This window comes from Typopeltis vanoorti, chromosome 19 (genome assembly GCF_054136105.1).
Source record: "Typopeltis vanoorti isolate ZY-2024b chromosome 19, IOZ_Tvanoo_1.0, whole genome shotgun sequence".
In the NCBI taxonomy this organism is placed as follows: Eukaryota; Metazoa; Arthropoda; class Arachnida; order Uropygi; family Thelyphonidae; genus Typopeltis; species Typopeltis vanoorti.
The window spans coordinates 56,597,292-56,623,976 of NC_143567.1; the positions used below are offsets into that span (position 1 = coordinate 56,597,292).

A 26,685-nucleotide genomic window follows, 5' to 3' on the forward strand; every position below is an offset into this window, starting at 1 on the left:
TAATAATGGTAAAGAGTATAGCAGTCATTACAGAGGAGAGGGATAGACAGTGGACTAGACACTTTCACAGTATAGGTGGTAAAAAAAAGCTCTACTAGGTGTAGGTAGAGTATTTTTTACCACCTGTACTGTCGTGAAAATTTGTGATCTAATCTTGTATATTTCCTCAACAGTTTAAAAAAATCTTTCTTTATCATTGTATGTATAGCATATTTTTTATTATTACAGTAATTCACTATTTGGCATTTATATGTGTATGGAAATAAAAAGATTAAAAATTTTGTATAGTAGAGTAATCCAAAAATTTTGGATTGCTATACTAGCAAATACCTTTTCATAAAAAGGGTGTATTCTAAACAATATTCTTACATAGTGACATCAATTGTTATCACAACGGTTGAAACTTGCAGCCATCTTAAGGCACATATAACAAAATACATAAGTAAGCACCTTAAATTTAGATGAGTTTTATCTCTTCATCAGTGTATACAAGCTATTTCAGGATCTGTCCAGATATACAAGCTATTCCTAGACAAATTTATTAATTTGCAATTTTTGTTATGTGACCTTTGAACTTCTAATTCCTATCCACCATAATCCCTAGATCCCATGATCCTCATCAGTTTCTCATAGTATAACCCCACAGATATAACAGGCAAATCAGCCTTGATAATGCACACAATTTACAGGCAAAAAAATACTGTTGTTGTTGGTGGTGATGGTGGTAATTGAAGTTGATTGTAGTTGTGTCGTGTGTATCTGGAGAATTAAATAGTAGGGGAGATGTGTGTGTAGCAGAGTGGAGTGCCCTCCTGCAATGAGTCCTTGGAAGTGCCACATAATAATAAAAAGCTTTTGGATATCCTCATCACACCAAACTGAATAACTTTACAGTAACATTAAATTCACAGGCATTATCACTTGTCCAGATTTGCAACCTATTCAAATCATTTTTGAATCTCTCTCTCAGACCATTCTGAATATATATATATATATATATATATTAGGATAACCAAGCAATTTTATATGCTTGGTTATTTTAGCTCCTAATCCCAAGTATGCAAACAATTAAGTTTGCGCCTGAAACAAAGTTCAAGTCTAAAGATGGTACAACACCAGGGCAACTCATTGTAAAGGTGGTTAAAGCTTTGATCACTATTCTTAGTATTTTCCCATAATGTAAAGCACATCTCACTAGAAGATGTATACTGCAATGCATTATGGGTGGGGTCACTACCCAGACCGGTTTCGACCTTTTTTGAGGTCTCCTCAGTGAGTAGCTAGACCCTAAATACCAAGGTTTTAGTAATACAAAGCCTTATCAACTTTACCTATATAAGTTGCAACAAGGTGTATTAAGTTTTAATAAAAATCTCTGGAGGAGATATTGATGGGAATAAATTTTTAACTTGGGTATATTGTATATTAGGATAACCAAGCAATTTTATATGCTTGGTTATTTTAGCTCCTAATCCCAAGTATGCAAACAATTAAGTTTGCGCCTGAAACAAAGTTCAAGTCTAAAGATGGTACAACACCAGGGCAACTCATTGTAAAGGTGGTTAAAGCTTTGATCACTATAGTGACCCCACCCATAATGCATTGCAGTATACATCTTCTAGTGAGATGTGCTTTACATTATGGGAAAATACTAAGAATAGTGATCAAAGCTTTAACCACCTTTACAATGAGTTGCCCTGGTGTTGTACCATCTTTAGACTTGAACTTTGTTTCAGGCGCAAACTTAATTGTTTGCATACTTGGGATTAGGAGCTAAAATAACCAAGCATATAAAATTGCTTGGTTATCCTAATATACAATATACCCAAGTTAAAAATTTATTCCCATATATATATATATATATATATATAGATAGATAGATAGATATAGATATATATATATATAGATTGAACAACAATGGTCCAAGAACTGATCCCTGGGATTCACCACTGGTCACCTTAAATATGGAAGATTCACACCCCACCATATACCATTTACTGATACTTGCCAACCACCCACTTATTCAAGTCAGTAGTTTATATTCCAATCCCATACCATGTGGTATTCTATCAATTGTCCTTTATCCCACTCAGTTAAAATATTATTATAAAATGTAAACAAATTGCTAAAACATTACCTCCCTTATAACTCCTATCACTCTTAATCATGATATTCCCTCCACATCATCTTCTTCTTATGAATCTCTTGCTTAATAAGGTTGCACATCCATTTTGCTCCCATTGAGTGAAATGGATGTGCATTGAGTCTTTCTCATTCATTATCTGATACATTGCTATCATGGAACCAAAGATAATATTTTCCTCAGTTTTTCATAATTTCCAGCTTTGCAGTTCAGCATGTAACCTATGCTAATTGGAACATCCATGCAGTGGGTTACTTCCCAGGTTAGTACAGCATGATCACTGTCAATAACTGATGGTTAAACAATCACATTCTTAACTGAGAACCCTTCTGATGCTATGATCAAATATGTGAAAGAAGGAACTATAGATGAAGTTCCTTCTTGAGTAACTTGCTGCTTGAGAATGTTGTCTCACAATAATGCAATAAATTCTCCTTCATTGTTATCATGAGTTTTTCTCTTCTACCCAGTCAATATTTGGATAATTTAAGTTACCCCTAATGATTACTTGCTATCAGGGTAATCTTGTGTTGCATTTCACTGTCTCCTGCGATTGAACCATGAGGTCTGTAGTAGCAACACTCCACCATATAGTTCATTATGTTAGCCTCTGCCTCATACCAGAGAGCCACAAACTCATTATTACATGAGTCATTGTACTATTATTGCTTTCAAGTGCTTCTACCCTAACTGAACTCAAATCATTAGATATCATTAGTAATACTCCCCCCCCCCTCCTATCTGACAATAGGATCTCTCCACCACTTCTTCATCCCCCCCCCCCCAAGGAATCTGGGTGTCCAGATCTTCACCCAGTAGTGCAGATGTGGCCTTACTAAAGCCTTATTGCTAACAATAAACTTTTCTGTCCCTGCTTGTTATTGTGTTCTTCAACAACCACATAATCCGATTTGCTGTTTTAGCTACCTTTGCAATATACCCTGCAAACTAAAGTATGCAATCACCTCAAGTCAATGGCTTCATCATTTTGCTGCTGTTATGTCTCTTCGTTTCGTTGTTTATTATTTAATTCTATATGCCTTTTCTCTTATTTTATTATTATTATTAAACTATCATTATTATTATTAAACAAGACCTCATGGAGTCAAAGACTCATCTAGGAGGTCCTTTTATCTCACACACATCTCATCATACCGGGTCTTAAACACATTCAAACTCCTTGCAGACACCACACTCTCAGGCAAGGCATTCCAATCATTCACAACTCTGCACGAAAAAAACCTGCCTCTCACTCAACTACTCACACCCTCTTTATACAGTTTCCAGGGATGACCTCTGGTTCTCCCCTGATCTCCCACTATTCTCTGTAGAACTTCTCCACCATTGATCCTATAACAACCCCTTACCAACTTGTAGGTCTCTATCATATCTCCCCTCTTCCTTCTCTCCACTAGACTCTGCAAATTACATCTTTTCAATCTTTCCTCATACTCGACATTCCAGAGGTCAGAAACTACCTTAGTCAGTCGCCTTTGGACCCTTTCCAACATCTCTTCATCCTTCTGAAAACCAGGTGACCAAATCTGGGCACAATAGTCCATGTGTGGCCTAATCAAAGCCTTATACAATGGAACAAGAATCTCCCTATATCTACATATCAGTGTCCTCCGCATCATTCCCAGAAGCTTTTGTGTTGTCTCCACAATTTTGGCGATGTGTTCCCTAAATTTTAGATCCTTATCCACTATCACTCCCAGATCTCTTATTTCCTCTACTTCCAGCAATATATTCTCACCAAGCATAAATTCTGCATCCCATCTTTGTTTTCCAAATTTTAAAACCTTACATTTTGCAAGATTGAACTCACATCCCATTTGCTTGCCCAATCACTCAATTTATTCAAGTCTTCTTGCAAGGCCACAACATCTTCACTACTCTTTATGGTTCGTCCCAACTTTGCATCATCTGCAAACAACTGAATATCTCCATCCAAATCTTCGCCAATATCAGTAATATACAAGTTAAATAGTAATGGCCCTAAAACAGATCCCTGAGGCACTCCACTAGTGACTTTCCTTTTCCTGGATATTGCACCCCCCATACACAACTTGTTGATACCTATCAGATAGCCAGTCTCCAATCCAATGCACTAATCTAATATCCAACCCCATCTGCTCTAGTTTGACTGTCAGCTTATCATGAGGTACTCTATCAAAAGCTTTTGCGAAATCCAAGTATATTACTGTGTATCCTTCTCCTCTGTCCAAGGAACCAGTCACTTTATTGTAATAAGTAAGTAGATTACTAAAACACGACCTCCCTTTAGCAAATCCATGCTGTCCATCAAAGATTATACCATTGTTGTCAACCCAACTCTGGATCCTTGTTCTCACAAGCTTCTCCAACAACTTAACCACAACACCTGACACACAGATAGGCCTATAGTTTGATGCTTGAGTTCGATCACTTCCTTTATGAAGTGGCACAATCTTGCCCTCCTTCCGCTCTTTAGGGACTTGACCAAGTGCAAGACTCGTATTAAAAAAATATGTCAAGGCAGGTGTCAACTCTGGCACATTCCTTCAGAATACACGGTGATATATTATCAAGTCCCACAGCCTTATTTACATCTAGTTTACTCAACTCCCCAAACACCTGTTGCTCACTTACAGTCAGTCTCTCCTCCCCATCATCAACTGCTCTTAATCTCTCCATGAAGTCACATTCACAAGATTGAAAGATCTTTATGAACTGCTCATTAAGTATCTCCACCACACATTCTGCAACAGCTGTCTTTATACCATTTCCTCCAATCAATGTCATCCTTCCATAATCATTCTTTCTTTTGCTGGCTACATATCGAAAGAACTCCCTAGGATTCTTTTCAGCTTCATTAGCTAACTGCTGTTCATACCTCTCTTTAGCTACTCTCACCAACCAAGTCACCCTCCTTGCCTGGTCTCTGTAGACCTCATGAAATTGGTTACTTCCACTTCTCTTATGCTGCCTCCACAATGCCCTTTTTCTCTGTATTGCATGCTTAATCTCTTTATTCATCCATCTCACACCTACCTTATTTAACCTTCTCACCCGTGGTATACATTTAGACATTGCATCCACTAAATATTTTTTGAAAATCCCCCAAGCTGCATTGATCTCTTTTCCAGCTAACTCCTCATTCAATGCTACACCTGCAAGCTGTCTCCTGAGCTCTTCATAATCACCCCCCCCCTTGTAGTTCCACATATACCCTTTTTTCACAGGGGTCCTTGCACTGCTGGCAACCACCCAAGTAATCACCTCATGGTCACTTTCACCAATTGGTGGATGATTTGATACCTCATTGATAATTACATCCTCCGATGAGATGACCAAATCCAAGACCCTTAATCCTCTTGTGCCCTCTGTTACATACTGTCTGAGGTAGTTATCCCTCAAAAACTCAAGAAACTCATTTTCTTTACTTCCAGTTGCTATCTCTTCATTCCAGTCTATATTGCCATAATTACTTCAAAGTTCTTTGCAACTTTCCCTCACGGTACTTGTTTGCTATCGGTCTCACGGACGTATTTAGCCTTAGGTGGAGTTTACCACCCACTTAGGGCTGCACTCCCAAGCAACCCGACTCCAAGGAGATCATACCCGATGGAGACAGCATCAGCTATGGGCCTCGCACCCACTCTGGGTAGGGACCGTTCGACCACGGTTGGGCGTCATGCCCCAGGCAGACTGGATATACAACCGGCGACGCGTCGAGCGCCACCGGCCACCTTCCGTGGCCCGCCCTCATGGCTGACAAATTTCTAACCTTATTCTAACCTTTTCTTATCTAAATTTTAGACTCTAACTTTATTACGAGTTTCAGTGCTAGTTATAGAAGTTGTTTATACAATCTAGCCGATCCCTAGATTGATCACGTGCATTAACTACTTGGACAAAGGATTTACCTCTGACTGGAGACAAATCCTTTGTTATTACTGTCTGGAGATATTTTCCCGACTAGATACTGGCAAATTTATTTGTTTCGCTGCGCCAGCCAATATCATTAGGTTAGAAGGTTTTCTTAATCAAGAAAAACTCTCAGATAAACATACAGCGATGATCAATCTATCATTAATACTTAGCACTTAATTATCTATATCACCTTTGTCAATTGTCATTTGCAGTCTTGGTTATTGACATACTATTCTATCCCACTCTAGTTCTAGATTAAATGAGTGGTCCATTGAATTCAATATCAGGCCAAATTACAAGTAAAATACAAAACACATTTACAGTATTTAGATCATAAGATTACAAGTTCACATACATGCACTCTACTAAATTAATATCATTCTAAGTTATAGAGAAATTTAGGACAACTAAATCTCAACTCGACTGGATTCTATCATGAGCTCTCTCTATAAAGTTAAACATTCCCTCTATACAATATATTGGCAAAATTTGCACCCATACAATTATCCTACTTAATTTTGTTAATCACTTCACATAACATTATTTACACAATGCATCATTCTCTAAAGAAACGGTCATTGGAGTTATGCAGTTGCTATCTACAATAATCACTTAAAATTTCTACACTAAATGTCCTTGCACACTATCTTACAACATTTCTTCTCTTCAAAAGGAAAAGGAAAACTAAAATCTGTACATTACCAATTTTCTGGATGTTCAATAGGTCCGTTACTTAGTTCTTAATTCAGCATACACTGCTCGGTCCTTCTTCCTCTAATGTGACTAGATCTGGCTATCTCGAAAGGCTGTCGTTGTGCCTGCTCTTGACTCGCTCCACTGCCATTTGTAGCCATCTGCATTGTCAACCCAACTGCTATACTCAGTTATTCCTCTCCAAAAACGTACCAAGCCAGGACTCTGGAATGATAGCTGTTGACATCAAACCATCGAAGGCAGTCCGGAATCCATGAATAGGTGAGAGAGAGAGAGAGACCCGACATCCACGAAGAACGAAAAAAAAGGCCTTCTTGAAGGGGGGAAGACTCCTTTTATCTTGCACCTTTAGTGCCTTCTTTACCCCTATGTTTTTTTCTCTCACTAGGTACCGATCTTTTTGCTTTTGCACGCAGGACGGTCCCTTATACCGCGTCTCCTTGTGCACACGGGACGATCCTCTCCTCTGCGTCTTCCGAGAAATACTAGCGTGCGCTGTTCTCCGTGCAAGTGCCATTGCCTTAGGCCAAACGTTCACCCAAAAGTTTTGCCAGTGGACTTTGAACTTTTGGTTTTACCTCATGACAAACATTTCATATAGAATACCTCTTAATTGTTGCAGTTTACAAAGCAGATCATATTACTTAGATTAAATAAATTCCATATTAAGATATCCAATTTATAGCACTTTTTACAGTCTGCTTCTTTACTTAAGCACAAGCATCTCTCTTTGTTGATTTAACACTTGTTAAATCCTGAATGAAAATTTTCTAGAATGAAAACTCTTCATTCAAGATCTGACAAAGGTTTCCCTTTTCTCTAAAAAAAATTTTAACAAAATTTTTTCTCCACGTCATCCCTCAATTCTCTGGAAAAGACCTTCCCATTTCGCCTGGGTCTTAAGTCATATCTTGACTGAGCTGAGCTCTTATTTCCCTCATCAGTCATGTTCTCCTCGTCTCTCTGATCCTTCTGAGCCTGCTCATCCTTATAGTTTATACCAGAGATTCTTCTATGTCTGTTGTAGTTGGAAAAAATTTCATTCGAGGTGGGATGTTCTTGCTCCTTCCAAGGTATATACTGGTCGTTATCTGGTTTCTTATAGGTTCTCCTAGTCTTTTCTTCGATCCAGACATAGTTAACCCCCAGTACCCCTTTATAGATTGCATTCTGTCCTTTGCTTATAATTTTACCATCCACGGTTGCCCTAACTTCTTTAATGTCGTCTGCACCTGGATATTTTTTTTCCTTTGATGAGGAAGCTTCCTCCGCATCTGATTGAATACTAGCCATAAGGTCTTTATCCCCCTCAGTCAGTTTTACCTCATTCCCATACTGGGACTTGTTGTTTAATTGGTTGTGTCCTTCACCCAGAACTTGTGATTTTTGATCCCTCTTGATAATCCTCCTTTTCCCGAGGAAACGTACCTCCTCTCTTGAGTAATCACATGAGAATTTGTACTTCATCAAAAAATCATTTCCGAGTATTAACTTTAAGTGTGGGAGAGAGAGAGGTCCTTGGCAGGACTAAAATTTCATGCCAAATACACATGTTATATTCTAGTAGTTTCACCTTCAATCTGACTTGGACGCGTGAATTGTAGAGGGAGATATTCCTAACAGTTTGACAGGTCTCGTAAAAGATTTTGACTCTTTTCTTCACATAGGACTCTAGTTCCCTGAAGTAGTTTTTCTGAAACGATAGAGGTTGGGAAGCTGCGTCCACTAATGCTCTGAAATCTCTTCCACAAATTCTTCCCTCTACAGTAATTCCTAGTGATTGTCCCTGATACCGTCGACCCTTTCTCCAGGTTTGATTGGTACACACATGAGATTTAGATTCTTTATAAGAGTTTTTTCTGTAGATCCCTTTTCTGCTATAGCAATTGCAGGCAAGATGCCCAATTCTATTGCAATTGAAGCATCTTGGGAATTCCTTCTTGTCATTTCTCTCATTACCTCTTTCTGAGGACCAAGGAGACTCTGCAGTATTTCTAGTGGACAAATTTTCCAGCTTTTGCATCACCGTGTCTAACTTGTCGAGCAATGGGAGCTGCAATCTTTCAACCTCCCTATGAATCAACTCAGTGGTTTTCTCATCTTGGCAAGAGGGTTCCATGTTTCTCACAGAGGTTGTCATCAGTTGGTTAAGCACCGCATCGAGGTGTTTCATAACAGACTGTTGTAATCATTCAATTTCCTTCAACCAAGTCTTACTAATGTCTATAACTTTTGGCCAAGTTGAGGTAACCAATGCCAAAAAACTTCTCGTCCTTATTTCAAATGCTTCTGGAATTAGTATACATAAATTGCAATATCCCCTCCATCCCATAATCCCTCACACCTTGTCTTGCTTAGCCCACTAAAGTTGGGATAGTACATTTAGCATTGATATTATTATGGTACAGCACCTCCATAGAGTCCGAAGACTCATCGTGGGAGACCCAAACTATCCACGCGATCTATCATATCTCTCCTTGAACATTATCAGATAAAGCATTCATGACTGACTCTGGTAACTCATTCCACTCATCCACAACTCTCCAAGCAAAAAATGTAGTCCTCACACCCTTACTAACCACACCAGAACATGGGATGACCTCTTCTTCTGGCCCCAGAGCCAAGTGCTGAAACATTTTTCCTGCATCAGTCCTATAAAACCATTTAAGCAACTTAACTGTTTCTATCACTTTCTCTCTTTTTCTCTTATCAACCAACTTCTGCAATCCACACACCCTCATTCTATCTTCATAGGGAACATTTTACAGACCACTCACCATCTTGATCACTTGCCTCTGAATCTTCTACACCACTTCCTCATCCCCAAGAAACCCATGAGACCAAACTTGAGCACAGTAATCTAGATATGGATGTATCTATGCGTTATAGAGGAATAACAACTTCCTTATCTCTACTTGTTAATGTGTTCATCAAAAGCCTTATGGGCTATCTTAGCAATATGTCCTCTAAACTTGAACTCTCTATCTAACACCTTCCACAAATCTATTTCCTGGAGTACTGTGCCATCAATGTGATATAGCTTGTAATCTATTTATCCCAAGATGCCTAACTTTATATTTCTTCACGTTAAATTGATACCCATTATATTTTGCCCATACTGACAGCCAATTTAAATAGTACTGCAAGCTCTCTGCATTGATTAACTATTACTCTACCTAATTTTGCATCATCATCAAACAACTGCATATTTCCTTTCAGGTTGTTTCCAATATCATTTATGTACAAGTTAAACAGCAATGGTCCTGGAACTGAACCTTGGCACACCACTAGTCACCTGTTTTTGCCTTCATTCTGCAACTCCATAACATTTTGATATCTGTCAAGAAACCATCCTCTTACCCACTTAACCAGTGTCATATCAATTCCCATTTGTTTCAGTTGCATAAGAGTTCCATGCGGCATTCTGTCAAATGCTTTTGCAAAATCCAGCGCAATTCTTTACTCAAATCTGCTGCTACTCAATTATAAAAAGACAGTAAATTACAAACGCATGACTGACCCTTCACAAAGCCACGTTTCCCCTCATACAGTGTCATGTTTTACCCACCCATTCTTGAATTCTCTTTTAGATCAATTTTTCCAGTATTTATACCACCATGGGATACTGATTGGTCTTAATTTGCTACTGCACTCTTAGAACCTCCCTTATGCAAGGGAATTATTTTGTTCTCTTTCCACTCCTTTGGAACTCTACCAGAGCTGAGACTTAAATTAAAGAGCCTAGTCAGAGGCATTGCCCTTGCACATTCTCACAGAACCCAAGCTGACATCCAATCTAATCCCACATATATATTTACATTGAGATACTAAGAACCTCCAATTCATCCACCTCTGTTCCCGCATTAGTGTCTGTCACATATGTTGAAGCAGTAACCTCACTAGGATGATATACTCTTGCAAAAGCAGTCACTGAGCAACTCGACTATTTTATCTGTTTCTGTAACCTTGTGATCATCATCACTCATTAGGGTTAATCTTCCATAGTCATTCTTCCTCTTACTTGCCGCATAATGTACCAGTAAGCAAATCTGTTTTCGTACCACCCGGCAGTGGCTCGCATACCATAGGTTGAGAATCCCTGCTCTAGATGACCTTTGACTGTCTCTCATGCACTACTAACATCCTTATCCTGCAGTGTTTTATGCCATGCACAAATTTAAGCTTCATCCTAAGCTTATCATAATTATCTGCCTTGTAGTTCCACATATTCTGCTTCTTGACAGAATATTCTTTATGTTTACAATCTCCCAAGTCAGGACCGCATGGCCACTTTCACCAATCGGAGGCAATGTGGTCACCTTAGTTACAGATAGCTTTTCTGATCCTATGACCAGGTCCAATATTCTCACACTCCTGGTCCCCTCCATCACATGCTGTCTCAAGTATTTGTTAATAGGTGTATAAATTCGATTTCCTTCCTGCCATGTGCTCTTCTTCTGTCCAACCTATATCCCCCAATAGTTGAAGTCCCCCATAATAATCACTCAACCTGTACTCATTGTACTAATTTGCCGATTCACATCTTCCAGATCATCCGTGGACTTCTCTGGTCTATAACAACAACTAAATGTATATTTTGTCTTACTGGCCTTAATCTCACACTAGACTGCTTCAAATGAAAAGCCACCCTCCTGCCTATCTCCTATTCTTTTTTGCTGCAATTCATCCACTGTCAACAGCAGTACCCTTTCCCACATGCTATCTTCTCTATCTTCCCTGAAAATATTAAACCCTTTACATTCTATCCCTGTAACTACATCATCTGCTGTTAGCCAAGTCTCACTAATGCATCTAACTTTTTGGCAAGGTTTCACTAACCCATTTCCAAAAATCCTCCCGCTTATTCCTGATACTTCTGGCATTAGTATATAGAAACTATGGCATCCCTTTAGGCTCCCACCCATCTTTACTTCCTGAATTGACTACCCTATTCAATATTTTTGCTTTAGAAACTAGATTCCACACTTACTTGCCTCATGGGTGCCTTCACACAAACTCACCTGTGTGAGTTTGTGTATCATGTGATCACTCTCCCATTTACTAACCGCTAGGTTACCTGGATCCATGCTCATCTGCATCCCACCCCCATGAACATTCTAGTTTCCCTTTCTCAAGACTCCTGACCCCAAGTCCATTCACACTGACTCATTTGCAATCATAGCTCTCTCTCTCTCTGCTCACTTCTGTCATACCAAGGTGATATACAACTTTAACTTTCCCACTCCTGTTTTTTGCATGTACTAGCAACTCTTCCCTATCTTCTTGCATACCACACTTCTCACGTGCTAAATGTACCAGCAGAAATAAACATCTATTTTAGATTCACTCTCTGCATCTTTACAATATCATTGACATCCTTAATCTTGGCACCAGGAAAACATGATTTTGTCTCACTCTCCTCAAGCACTCCTCTTATCAGTGAATCATCATACAAAATTCAATCCTTTTTGTCATACTTTAATTCTTTCATACTCTGCTTTCTCTTCCCTTGCATCTTCAACTTCTTTTGCTTTTATGTCATACCATTTGCCAGATATTTCTCCAACCACTTGAAGTGATGTTTGTCCAACCACTTAATGAAAGTTTCAACTGGAAAATTCCTCTAAAGAGTGAAAAGAAGACATGGTGCCAAAATGGATACACCAAACTACATACTTTGGTACATTTCAACAGTGGTATTTAAAATTGTTCAAAAGTTAGTGTGGGTCTCTTAACTGAGAATTAGGATTCTCAATAGAGACATGCATGAATTTGTAAAAGAGATGGACGTTTTTTTTTTTTTTTTGTTTGTTTAGTAATTTAGTTGCTTATAACAAGGTACAACAGCTTATCAAGGAAATATATATGCTGTAATTTTGCTAGATATTTCGCAAATGCTTATAGTTGTTTCATATCAAATTGATATTTTAAGTTGCAGTGTATGAATTTGGATAATTGCTTAATATCATGAGAAAAAGGCAACAGTGAACTTCTGCAAGACTCTGGCCTTGTACTACTGGAAAATCCTTAAGTTTAATGATATGCAAATTGAAGGGGAGATATTCATTTTTTTGCAAATAGTTTGACTGGAAGGATTATTAAAAATTAAGCTAATATGGTGGCTGTTCAGGAGAATTCAAGTAGGCTGATAAAAACAGACTGAAGAGTGGGGATACCAGTTTTATGTAGCCAAGTGGGGGAATGGAATTAGCACTAGGAGCTTTATGTAGTATATTTGTAAGATGCTGCAAGAGGGAGCAGAAGATCTTGGGATGATTGTGGACAGAGACTTATACTTCAGCAGATATGTTCAAAATTTGCTAAAATCAACATAGAAAATTTATGCAACAGCCTAATGGACATCAACCAGGAGAGAGAGAGAGAGAGAGAGAGTGACATTTCCATTGTATAAGAATTTGATCATACTGCATCTAGATTTATCACCACATCTAGTCACTTAAATTTTGGGAGAGTATGCTGGAGAAATTCCAGAAAGAATACAAATTGGGTAGCATAAGTGAGAGTAGATATTAGGATCACTTCTAGGGATGATCTGCAAAATTTGACAGACAGAAGCAGTGAAAAATTATATCATTGAAATACATACGTTGTTGAGAGTTCCCTAGATGGACACATTGGAGATTTTCCAGAAAAGGGAAGAGAAATCCTGGAAGTTATATAATGTGTTGGTGAGCAAGGCAATAAGTAGGTTTTATGCAATTTCTTTGTGTGGAGATGAATAAATTAATGCACTATTGGAAAATGTATCCTCATTGCTTAATATTAAGCTGTGATATGAAGTGGATGTCCTGCAGTGATTCTTAAACTTCATTATAAGTAAGTTCCATGATGATGATGTGCTTAATCATAGTAATAAATAATCCATAATGCCCAGGAAATTAGACTTCTGGATGTTTGGCAATTTCAAATGGTTAACTCTTGAAATTGGCAATTTTTTGAAAGTCAGTTTCTCGAAATGAAAAATCAACCAGCCTTGTACTTCTGGCATTTAAAAACATTATTTCAAACAAACGCACTGAAATATTCTAATTTATGACATGAAAGTTGTGTTATTGCCAATATTTTTCAAAGTTCATGCTTAATGAGTTTTTTCGATATGCTGCCAGTAGAAGAAAGAATGATTTTGCTAGGATGGGATTGACTGGTGAAAACAGAGGAATGATAATGCTGCAGAGGATGTAGTTAAGATATTTCATGAGCAATTTATAAATGTATTTCATTCTTATGAATGTGACATCATGCAGAACTTGAAAGCAGTGGGAAAGAAGGAGGAGAAACTGTTAGTACGTGAAAGGAGGTATATGAGGAATTGAATAGACTTGATGCTATTTCACCACGTATTTTGAGAGAATGTTCCAGAGAGTTAACAACAGCTTTTGCATATTTTTTCTACATGAGTCGCTCACTGGGTCAAGTTCCAAAAGAGTGGAAAGAGAGTAAAATTGTTCCAATTCATAAAGGAGGTGATAAGAGTAGTGCTTTGAATTATAGACCAGTCTGTGTGTCTGGAGTTGTGGTTAAGGTATTAGAAAAGTTAGTTAGGACTAAGATTCAGAATTGGGTTGACAACAGAAAAATACTCTTTGGCAGTCAGCATGGATTGACTAAAGGAAGATCGTGCTTTAGCAATCTGCTTACTTTTTTATAATAAAGTGACAAATGTGTTGGATGAGGGTATTGCATATACTTTGGTATATTTATATTTTGCAAAGCCGTTTGATAAATTGTCACATAACAAGCTGGTAATTAAATTGGAATGGATGGGGCTAAACAGTAGATTAGTTCGCTAGATTGGAGATTGGCTGTCTGATAGGTATCAGCGAGTTGTCTATGGAGGAGTGATATCCCAGAAGAGGAAAGTTATTAGCGCCATACCCCAAGGGTCTGTTTTGGGTTCATAGCTGTAATATGTAAATGTTCATAGCATTAATTTGTATGTAAATGATATTTGGAGAGGTTTGAATGGTGATATGCAGTTGTTTGCAGATGATGCAAAGTTGGGAAGAGCTATCAGGAGTGGAGCGGATGCAGTAGCTTTGCAAGAGGATTTGAATACACTAGCTGAATAGGTAAATGAGTGGGGATGTCAATTCAGTGTTGCAAATTGTAAGGTTTTGAAATTTGGGAAGCAGAGATGGGATGTAGAGTACACAGTCAGCGGAAATATCTTAGAAGTGGTAGAGGAGATGAGAGATCTGGGAGTAATTGTAGACAAGGACCTAAAATTTTGGGGACATGTTACTAAAATTGTGAGGACAACACAGCAGATAATGGGAATGATGCGGAGGGAACTGACTTGCAGAAGTAAGGATGTTATGGTTCCCTTGTATAAAGCTTTGATCAGGCCACATATGGATTACTGTGCACAGATTTGGTCACCTGGTTTTCAAAAAGATGAAGATGTGTTGGGGAAAAATTCAGAGATGATTGACCTAAGGTGGTTTCTGGTCTCTAGAATGTTGAGCATGAAGACAGATTGACAAAATGCAGTTTGCAGAAATCGGTGGAAAGCATGAGAGGGGATATGATCGAGACATATAAGCTGTAAAGAGGGTATTACCAGATTAATGTCGGGGAGGTTTTGCACAGAATGGATGAAGATAGGAAGAGAACAAGAGGTCATCCATGGAAGCTGTATAAGGATGATGTGAGCAAGGGGGTGAAGAGCAGGTTTTTTGCATGTAAAGGTGGTGAGTGATTGGAATGCATTGCCCGAGAGTGTGGTGAGCGCAGAGACAGTGAATATATTTAAGGCGCAGTGTGATAAACTGTGTGTATAAAACAGTGGACCTCCCACGATGAGTCTTTTGACTCCATGTAGGTTTTTTATAATAATAATAATGCATGAGAACTGAAGTGCCATATTAATCCTCCATACATTACTCAACCAAAAACATTATAGGATTATAACATTTAATATCAATGGCTTAAAACATATTAATTGCAAAGATTTCATATTGGTTTTGTACATTTTAGCAATGTATTTTTGTTTTGCTAAAATGTACAAATGCCAGTTATATTAAACAACATTTAAAATAAATTTTAAAAAATCAGCACTTGGTACTGTATTGTACTGTTTTTAATTTCAAATAAAAGAATGAAACTGTATCTTGTAGCTCTGCAACTGACCACCACTTGTGACTAATCCTCTTATTATTAGATGCAGAAGCACATTAGACTGGGGGGGGGGTCTACTTCATGTCAATAACAGGACTTGGTTAGTTAAGAATAAGTCTCCTAACAATGATTTTTGAATGTTACAGTTAATAAAATTCATATACATACCTTGTTAGATTAGTTAAATCAGTTATATTAATTTTGATGGTGGCAATGGTGTTTTGTAGATTATCAGCCATTCGTCTCAGGCTATATAAAGTAGTTTGCACTATTTGTAAATTTGCCAAAATATCAGATCCGGCATGACCTACTGCATTAGGATCTGAACTGAAGTCAGTTTTCTCAGGTTGTTCTCTGTCTCCTAATTGACGTATTTGCTCTTCCAACCACACTTTATTGAGCAATTGATTTTGTTGTATTTTGTCTACATCTTCTCTCAAAACTTCTTGTAATGTTATAACCTGTGAAAAATATTTTTATGATATAGAAAGATACAGCTGAAGAATTGTATTAATTACATATTATTAATTAAATACAGTTGTATATTATCTTTCTCCACTCCCCTTAGCATTTAGATACTTTGAACCACACTGATCCACAGTTATAACATGGTTGCATATGCTGCCAAGTTGGATATAACACAGATGTTGAAATATCTCTCTTCCTTCCCTCCTTGTAATAATTCCTCAATCAGACGATTATTATTAAAAAAAAATTCCGGATTTTTTAAAAATAATTTTACAAATTGTAAAAAATGTATACTAATATATGTATAAAATAATAATAAATATATTATTGTATAGAGCAGTGGTGTTCAACTTTTTTACTACTTTTCTATAAAAAGTTATTCGCTGAACTACTCTGTTATATATAAGTTATTCGGCGATCTACTGTCTTATATAGATCACGTTCCCCAACCTGATAACTGATTACACACAAATAAACAACTAAAAAAATACACAACTAAAAACTTTGTGTATTTAAAAATTTATTTATTGCTTTTAATTATTTTAATACAACAAAAAAAAAAAAAAATATATTGGAATAAAATATTTATTTCTCTATTTTGGAAAACCAAAATTAGAAAAACAACAGATTGATTACAAACTCACAAGTTACAGGAAATGTTGGTTGATTAAAAAAAAAAAAAAAAAAAAAAGTTGATGTGAAATTTGGCATTGTTTGGACCTCGCAATATTTTCATAGTCAAGTTGAGATGAAGAAGTGGCCAATTGCGGACAATCACCCAAATGATCATTTGTAAAATGGTTTCCTAATTGGTTTTTTATGACGGTCATATTTGAAAAAGCGGATTCTGACAAGTATGTCGATCCGAAACGCAACAGAATTTTTCGTGCAATATCAGTTAATATTGGTAATTTTTCATGTGCATACTTCCAAATGACTTCATTGTTTATTGATTTTAAATGTAAACTATTCTGAATGTTTATTATCTCAAGTTCTACTTCGGCTTGGTTTATATCAAACAGCCCACTAATTTTATATGAAATTTCTGTGATGTTCAAGTTTTCTTGAAATGGATTATTGATAAAAGATACAATCATTTCAGTTTTATTAAAATCCTTAAATCTTGAATTTATTTCTTCCTCAACTAATTCTATTTCACGAATAAATTCTTTTAAATCACAGCGAAGCATTTCTTGATTTTGTTCAAAAAATTTTTAATAAATATGGGAGATGTCTAAATTCGCGGTCATTTATATTTTTCTTTAATAAAAGTAATGTTGGAAAGTTTTTATTAAACTTAACATGTCAATTAAATTTTTATCTCTACCTTGTAACTCTAAATTTAAATTGCTTAATTTCGTACAGAAATCGACTAAAAGTGATAAGTGTAACAGCCATCTTTTATCACTCAATTGTGGATAAATATCTCCTTTTTCATCAAGAAAATTTTTTATATCGTTAATTAATACAAGAAATCTTTCAAAAAATTGACTTCTGCTGAGCTAGCGAACATTATTGTACAACAGAAGTTCCCTATCATCATCTGCCTGTAATTTAAATAACCGCTGTTGCAGGGCTTTTCCTCAAACAGAATTTACAATTTTAAATGCAATATCCAAAACACCTTTTGTGTTTAATCTTTTACTACACAGTACTTGTTGGTGAATAATGCAGTGGTATGTTAAAAAATTTGGATATTTGTCATCGTTTTTACATAATGAAATGAAGCCTGATTTATTACCTATCATTGCAGGAGCACCATCAGTAGTAATAGACACAAGTTTAAAAAGCGGAAGTTTGTGTTGTTCCACAAATTCATCAAATGTCTTGTCTTCTTGACATGAAAAAATGTCTTCTCCCCTAGTCCTTCCCAATAATGCTATAATTTTCAAAAGTTCTTCTTTACTTGCATAATCTTGAAATACCATGCGAATAAATACCATTAACTGAGCATATCAGTGAAGTTGTTTGCTTCATCAAATTGTAATGAAAACGCAACACACTGGTGAATGTCTGACATTAACCTGGGCTGGAAACTTTTCTCCAGCAATTGGAACTCTTCCTTTCGGCTATTTGAAACCTTGTCTGCGGCCTAGAAGTAGTCTCTCTCTAGTAATGTCTCGAACCGAGAAGCTCCTTTCTGGAAGCGGGAAACTCCTCTCTCAAGCAACGTGGATCCAGGCAGTCTCTCTGGACCTGGCGACCTCCTCTCTGACAGCAATTCTGGAACCGGGACCCCTTCTGCTTGCTTCAGTACCTTTTTATTAGGCCTCCTCTGAGACCTCGCATGAACTTTGGCAACCCCCCAAAGAATCGGTATGAGTCTTTCATCTTAAGTTTCAAGTTCGGCACGCCTTTTGTTCTCCTCCGCTTTCTTTTGATTGTAAGTTGCCGGCCATCGGAAAGTTGATTGAACTCTTTCTGACTGACTTCGGAGATGTTTACACTAGAGCCTGCAAGCCTTTCTCCTACATACAAATTTCAATAACAATCTTTCTAATGCTGCCATGTACAGCTCCTTTGATAAAAACATTGCCTTTGTTTTTAACACTCTAATGTATTCTTATTAAAGCAGTATATACAGTTAGCTTCAAAAGAGTTATTTAGAAAAACATCTAATACAAACTATACCGAGACAAAGTTTATTTTTTTACAATATTCACATGGGACTTAACCTAAGTAAAAAATCGATGTAATGTGCTTTTGAATATTTAATATTTAAGCTACAATTGAGTTTTTACACTTTGCTTATAATCGTATTCACTCAGCTTGCTGTTTGACTTCCACTGATCCAAATTAATTCATTTACCCGGACTTATAAGAAAATTACTGATTTGATAATTTTAACGAAAAATAAATAAACAATAGCAATACACTTAAAGCGAATTAAAAATAATACAAAATAATGATAAATAAAATATCATGTTTTCAGTTTTAATTAAATTTGTAAGTAAGGAGAAATACACAAGAGATCGACCAAAAATTGCTCCGCGATCAACGGGTTGAACACCCCTGGTATAGAGTAATTTATGTTAATTGTTAAAACTTAAAAAAAATTTGAAAAGTATTTTATATCTTTAAAAATTCTTTTAATTATTTATTTTTTATGTGTGGTTCCCATCCATGAAGAGTTATTATAAGCCTCTAATACATTTTGCACCATGGTGCACTAAGGATTTTTTTTCCCATTTATTTTTATGAATTTTATATATATGTGTGTGTGTGTGTGTGTGTGTGTTACACGAAGATTGTGAAATTGCACAATTCATGGAATGCGCAACATTTTTGATCATTCCATGAACTGTATGACGCGCATTCGTGGAATGTGTAGAATTGTGCACAATTCATGAAATGAGCGTTTTCTGCTCATTTCATGAATTGGGTGCATAGTTACAGCATATAAATAGATGACAAACAGGTGAAGAGTGATAAAATAGCTTTAATTCAAAAACTTTTATTACATAAAAATAGTTGTGTACTTTGACAAAACACAAGAAAATATTATTACCAAACTTCTTTCTTTACAACTAACAAGTAAACAATAATTAAGGATTTTCACAAGACTTGTTTGGATGACATGAAGAGTTAGGTTAGGTTAGATTAGGTTAGGTAGTTACAAAGAACTTGATTTTTCAAACAGCTACATTTCTTATTTGTACATGTTTTACAAGCGCATGTTTTGAATTCTTGTCCATTAACAACAGAAAGTTGGCAAACTATAGCTCTGATGCTGAGGTCTGTAGTTGGTACTTCATTTATAGATAATCCCTGAAAAATCACTTTTCAAAACAATTTCTCTCAAGCCAGTTTTCAATAAGTTCACCTTTGGTGCCAATTCTGTATTTCCCTTCTTTCCTATCAAGAACTACTCCAATCAAGTTTGCTGGATCTCCTCTACTATGATCAAAAGATGGTACAAATACATTAACACAATTTACCTAATAGTGATGATTCGTCACATATTACATAAGTTGCAGGTCATGCTCTTGTAAAATACATTGTACAAATAAGAAATGTAGCTGTTTGAAAAATCAAGTTCTTTGTAACTACCTAACCTAACCTAACCTTTTCATGTAATAAAAGTTTTTGAATTAAAACTATTTTATCACTCTTCACCCGTTTATCATCTATTTATATGCTGTAACTATGCACCCAATTCATGAAATGAGCAGAAAACGTAATGCTCATTTCATGAATTGTGCAAAATTCCACACATTCCATGAACTGTACAAGTGCGTTATACAGTTCATGAAATGAGCAAAAGTGTTGCGCATTCCGTGAATTGTGCAATTTCACAATCTATGCGTAACATATATATACTGGAGATCGCGTGATTCCACACACGCACAGGTGCACAACAATAGAACATTAACTCGGACTGTAGTTCAAGCTCATAATAACTGTAATTTACAGTCGAATATTATGACTTTGTAATTGTATAGCTTTGGAGTGTGTCAATGTTAATTTAAGTGTCTTTTATTATCTTTTCTATGTTCTTATCGCCTGAAGAAGTCATTTTTGACGAAACGTTGCATTTTTTTCAAATAAATGTCATTGTGTTATAATTCTCGGGTTTAAGTCAGTTAATTTAGAAAAATGAACATATCCCAACCCCGAGTTAATAGTACGTTTCAACATATATATACATATATATTGTAATGTTTTTTTTTTAATTTTTACATAGTCCAGAAATCCTGCTCTGGAGACCAAGCATGGAACTTTTTCAATCACTTCAGGCCTCCAATAAACAGGGTGGTGGTTTCATAGTGGGTGATGAAATTTATCTCCCACTGAAAGACAAACATCCATGTCCATAGCAGGATTCAAACCCACGGTATGTTCGTTGGAGAGTGGGTGTGCTAACCACTCGACCAACCATGCTGTAGTAAATTTCCTCCCCAGCGAGGAATCAAAACCCGGTCTCTCGCACGACAAGCGGGGATGCTAACCACTGTACTACCAAGGAAGTTGATGATGGTAATGTATAGTGGGATTTGGTAATATAATGTGAGTGTTTCAAAAAAGAAGATAATTTATAACTGAGTTTGTATTACACTAGTTTGTATACTAATACAAGCAATGTCAGAAATAACCTCTTATTTCTGAGAGAATAAGAATATGTTGATTATAATGGTATATTGTTATCAGAATAGGTTGTGCAGGTAAAAGTAGAATTATTATAATGGAAGATTTTAATTATAGATATATAAAATGGCAAGGCAATGTATGAAAATGAAGAATGAATTTGTAGAGTATCTAAGTAATACACTATCTTATATACTGTGATGGAAGTAACATGATATTTTAGAATGTGGTGTTTGGTAATCTCCTCAAAGGATATGGTTGTAGCTGTGCATGAGGTATTAACACTGCTGCTTGTTGGTGAGACTGATTATGAGATACTGACTGAGGAGATGGTCAAGAAGGAGAAAATTGCTGTCAAGAAGGGATATATATGAAAAATATATATATACATAAAGTAGGTGATCATTGAAAACTCTGTAATCAGCTACCATCAGTATCATGAGATGTGGGGAAAAGTGGCTAATTTAACAAAACATGGGAATTGGTTGCAATAGATACCAAAAATTAAGTCAATTAATAAAAATAGTAGTAGTAAAGGAAAAACTCTTATGTAGAAATGCAAGACAGCTGGTACATGAGAAACATTAAACACAGGCTGGAAAAGTGACAAGCACTGAAAAGAAAGGAAATTCATATTAGTGTGATATACACTGACAAAGTATTCATTACATCTTTTCCCATGGCCATACTACTACCATAACTATTCACCATGTCACTTTTTCATAATTTATCCCAAGAACCCCATGAAGTCCAAGACTCATTGCAAGAGGTCCCTTTGTCATACACAAAGTTCATCATACCATGGCATCAATACATGCAAATTCTCTATAGCCACCAAACTCAGCCAATGCATTCCAATTATTCACAACTCTTCATGCAAAAAAAATCTGCTTCTCACTCCACCTCCTTATACAGCTTACAATTTGCTAGACTATGTAAATTACATCTTCTCAACCGTTCTTCATACTCAACACTCCAAAGACCAGAAACTATCTTAGTCATCGCTAATGGACCCTTTCCAATATCTTTTCATCCTTTTGAAAACCAGATGACCATATCTGTGTACTGTACTCCATATGTGGCCTAATCAAGGCCTTATACAATGGAACCAGAATCTTCTTACTTCTACAAGTCAGTATCCTTCACATCATTGCCAGAATTTGTTGTTGTACTCACAGTTTTGGTAGTGTGGCTTCTAAATTTTAGACACTTTTCCACCACCATCCTAAGATCTCTTATTTCTCCACCTCCAACAACATATCCCAACAAAGAGTAAATTCTACATCCCACGTTTGATTTACAAATTTTAATACCGTACATTTCACAATATTGAACTGGCATCCCAATCCTGTGCCCACTCATTCATTCATTCAATCTATTCAGGTGTTGTAAGACACCACAACATCTGTTTAACTCCTCATGGTTCTTCCCAACTTTGCATCATCTGCAAACAACTGAATATCCCTATTGAATCTTCCCCAATATCATTAAAATACAGGTTAAACAGCAATGGCCCTACCCCTGAGGCACAACACTAGTGACTTTCTTCTTCTTCTTCTGTGATATTGCCCCCCCATACACAACTTGCTGACTTTTATCAGATACCCAATCTCCAATCCAATACAGTTGTCTGAATATCCAACTCCATGCACTCTAGTTTGAATACCAATTTATCATTGTTAGCAGTCTATCAAAAGCCATGGCGAAATCTAAGTATACTGTTGTGTATCCATCTCCCTCATCCAGACACCTTACTGCAGTAAGTAGATTACTAAATTAACCTCCTTTAAGCAAATCTGTGCTATTCATCAAAGATAATGCCATTGTTATCAACCCAATTCTGGATCCTGGTTCTCACTGGCCTCTGCAACATTAACCACAACACCTGACACAGATTGGTCTATAATTTGATACTTCAATTCTGTCACCTTATAAAGTGGTAAATCCTGCCTTCCTTCCACTCCTTTGTTGAAGGAGTGGAAAGAAATCAAGGTTTGGTTTGATTTAAATTTTAGCTTATTTAGATTTATGGCTGAAGCAACTCAGGCTATGAGGCCAGTGTGTTATGTATGTCAATTGCATGTGTTCTAATGGCTAGTTTACCTGATTTGTGGGATGAAAAACTGAAGTTTGTGGGAGAAAAAAATCCCACCACCTCCATATGAAGCCCTCTAACTCATATACATCTTGATGACTCACAGTTAGTCTCTCTCCCCCTCATTCACAGCTAACCAGCTCTCTATGATGTCACATTCATAAGGATGAAAAACCTTTATGAACTGCTCATTAAATATGCCAATTACATCCTCCACAGCAGCAGTTATACCATTTTTCCAATTAATGTTGTCCTACCATAATGATCATCTTTTTTTTTTTCTTTACTGGCTACATATCAAAAGAACTTCCTGTGTAGGTGTGTGTGTGGGGGGGGTTGGCTTCATTAACTAACTGCTGCTCATACTGCACTTTTGTAACCTTACCAATTGAGTCATCCTCCTTGACTGTTCTTTGTACCCCTGATGAAATTGATTATTGCCACTTATCTTATGTAGCCTCCATAAGGACACTGTCGAATGCCTTCTTTCTCTATATTGCATACTTAATCTCTTCATTCATTCATCATTTCATACCTACCTTATTTAACCTTCTGACCCTTGGAATACATTTAGACATTACTTCTACTAGATAATTCTTGAATAGCACACATGCAGCATTGATCTCCTTTGCACCCAAATTCTCATTCCATTCTGAGCTGCTCATAATTACGAGCCTTCTAGTTCTACGTATACCTTTTCCTCACAGAGGTTCTCATATGTCTGGAAACCACTTAGATAACCATCAACTAGAATGAGATCCTCTGATGAGATGATCAAATCCAAGACTATCAATCCTCATGTACCCTGTGTTACATAGTCTGAGGTAGATGTCCCTCAAAAACTCAAGAAATTAAAATCATCCATAATGATCACCCTTTTCCTATTTACTGGGCTAATTTCATTATACATTTCTTGGTCATTACTTCCACATTACTAGGTCTATAGCAACATCTGACTAAGTATTTCATTCTATTCACCTATTTTTTACACCATACCTGCCTCAAAACCACTGCCACTGTTTCCCACTTGCATCTTTACTTTGTAAGAACATAACTCTTTTTCTGTCACCAATAACACTCCACCTCCCTTTTTACCCTTCCTATATTCAAAAAAACATCATATCCTTCCATCTCTATTCCTGTGAGGATGTCATCCTCATCCAACCATATTCCAACAATTTTGGGTTGAATGAACTCAATCAGTGCAACCATTTCATTGCCCTTGTGATGAATACTTCTAGTATTAATATACAAACATAACAGCTCATTCCTGGATCTATAAGAATTTGTGCTAATACCACTTATTACATGTGACTTGTCCATACCTTTTTCGAACTATTTCTTTTTCTCTTTATCCTGCCCGGAACCTTCTTCTCAGTAGGCTTCTTCTGAGATGTATGGATAACTGTCTCCCTACATCCCAGGCCATCCCATTCCTTTCTTGGTTACACACACATTCACTTCTCCTTGAGTATCAACATTTATCACACTGTGTTCCCCTGTCCACCAAAATTATGCACGAAGACGCAGTGATCAGGGGAGTACTTTACAAAATTGTGAAAAATGCTGTTTCCTGCATGCAAAAAAAAAAATAAGTTGAAGGAAATCATTGCCTTGGTTGGTACAAATGATTTGAGGGCCGAGAAGTAATTTATGAGGGAAGATGTAAAGGAGTTGTTAGAAGAGGCAAAACTGAAGAGCACAAAAAAAAAGGTGAAGATCATGCTATGATAGAGGTGAACTGAGAAGGAGGGTGTTGGTAGCCAATGAATCTATACATAGATTGTGCAGAAGGTATGATGTAGGATTTATTGATCTGTGGATGCGTTTGATGGAAAGAAGGAATTCTACAATGCTGATGGACTGCATCTAAATGGTTTTGGTATTAGGTATCTGGAAAGAGCTTTGTTCACCATGCATGTGTAAGCACAAATTCAGGAAAACTGAAGCAAATAGGTGGAATCAGTGAGTTTGTGGTAAGGCATGCATGAGGCAAGTGAGTATGAGAATGACCAAGTGTGGAATCTAGTCTCTCAAGCAAAAATATTGAGTATGGTAGTCAATTCAAGAAGTAAAGGTGGGTGGGGCCTAAAAGGATGCAGCAGTTTCTGTATACTAATGCCGGAAGTATCAGGAATAAGAGGAAGGAGTTTTTAGTATTTTCAAGGAAGATAGAATGGGGGGGGGGGGGTAACTGCTGATGATAGCAGATGAATTGCAGCCAAAAATAATAGCAGACAGGAGGGGGTGGCTGTTCATAAGCCAGCAAGATAAAATATACAGTTGGTTGTTGCTATAAACCTGGAGTTCCACAGATGATCTGGAAGACATGTATTACTAAATTAGTACAATGAGTACAGGCTGAGTGATTATTATAGTGGTCTTCAGCTATGAAGATATAGACTAGAAGGAAGAAAAATCACATGGCAGGAAGGAAATAGAATTTATACACCTGCTAAGAGATAATTATTTAAAGCAACATGTGATGGTGGGGACTAGGGGTGTAAGAGAATTGGGCCTAGTAATAGGATCAGAGGAGCTATCCAGAATTAAGGTGACCACATTGCCTCCATTTTGTAAAAGTGAATATGCTATCTTGACTTTTGAGACTGTAAAACATGATGAATATTCTATCAAGAAGGGGTATTTTGGAACTACAATGCAAATGATTATGGCAAGTTTAGAAAGAAGCTTAAATTGGTGCCATGGCATAAAACACTGCAAGGTAAGGATTTTAGTAGTGTATGGGATATAGTTAAGAGTCATCTAGAGGAAACAATATTAAATTGTATATCTAAGGTAAGGAGGATTAATCAGGTAGGAGTTAGATGGATGAGTTAATATCATTAAGTACAAGCTGCAGAAGAAGAAGAAAATGCTGTGGAGGGCATATAAAAAGATGACCAGCAAACCTATGAACAGTACAAGGCTCAGATAAAAAGGGTAACTAGCATGGCAAAGAAGGCAAAATCAGATTATGAGAAGAATCTAGCCCAGCCGACCAAAGGAAATCCCAAAGATCCGTGTGTAGAGGCTTAAGTGCTGTGAGGACATCATGGAGGCTTAATGGATTGTGTACAACACTCAGAAAGGATTAAAAACAGAATTTAATTCTTCCTATATTTCA

General features: G+C 36.7%; 2 protein-coding genes across 2 annotated transcripts in view; one reads left to right on the forward strand and one right to left on the reverse strand.

Moving 5' to 3' along the window:
- Positions 1–26,685, forward strand: part of LOC150096139 (mitogen-activated protein kinase kinase kinase 4-like) — a 734,047-nt gene that overhangs the window by 557,104 nt on the left and 150,258 nt on the right. The gene's annotated exons all lie outside the window — the stretch shown is intronic.
- The window catches only part of LOC150096140 (techylectin-5B-like), a 144,398-nt gene that overhangs the window by 75,544 nt on the left and 42,169 nt on the right, over positions 1–26,685 (reverse strand). Inside the window, exon 3 of the mRNA XM_090409258.1 lies at positions 16,079–16,371. Coding sequence (XP_090265384.1) covers positions 16,079–16,371 — 293 coding nt within the window. The remainder of the gene's footprint in view (positions 1–16,078; positions 16,372–26,685) is intronic.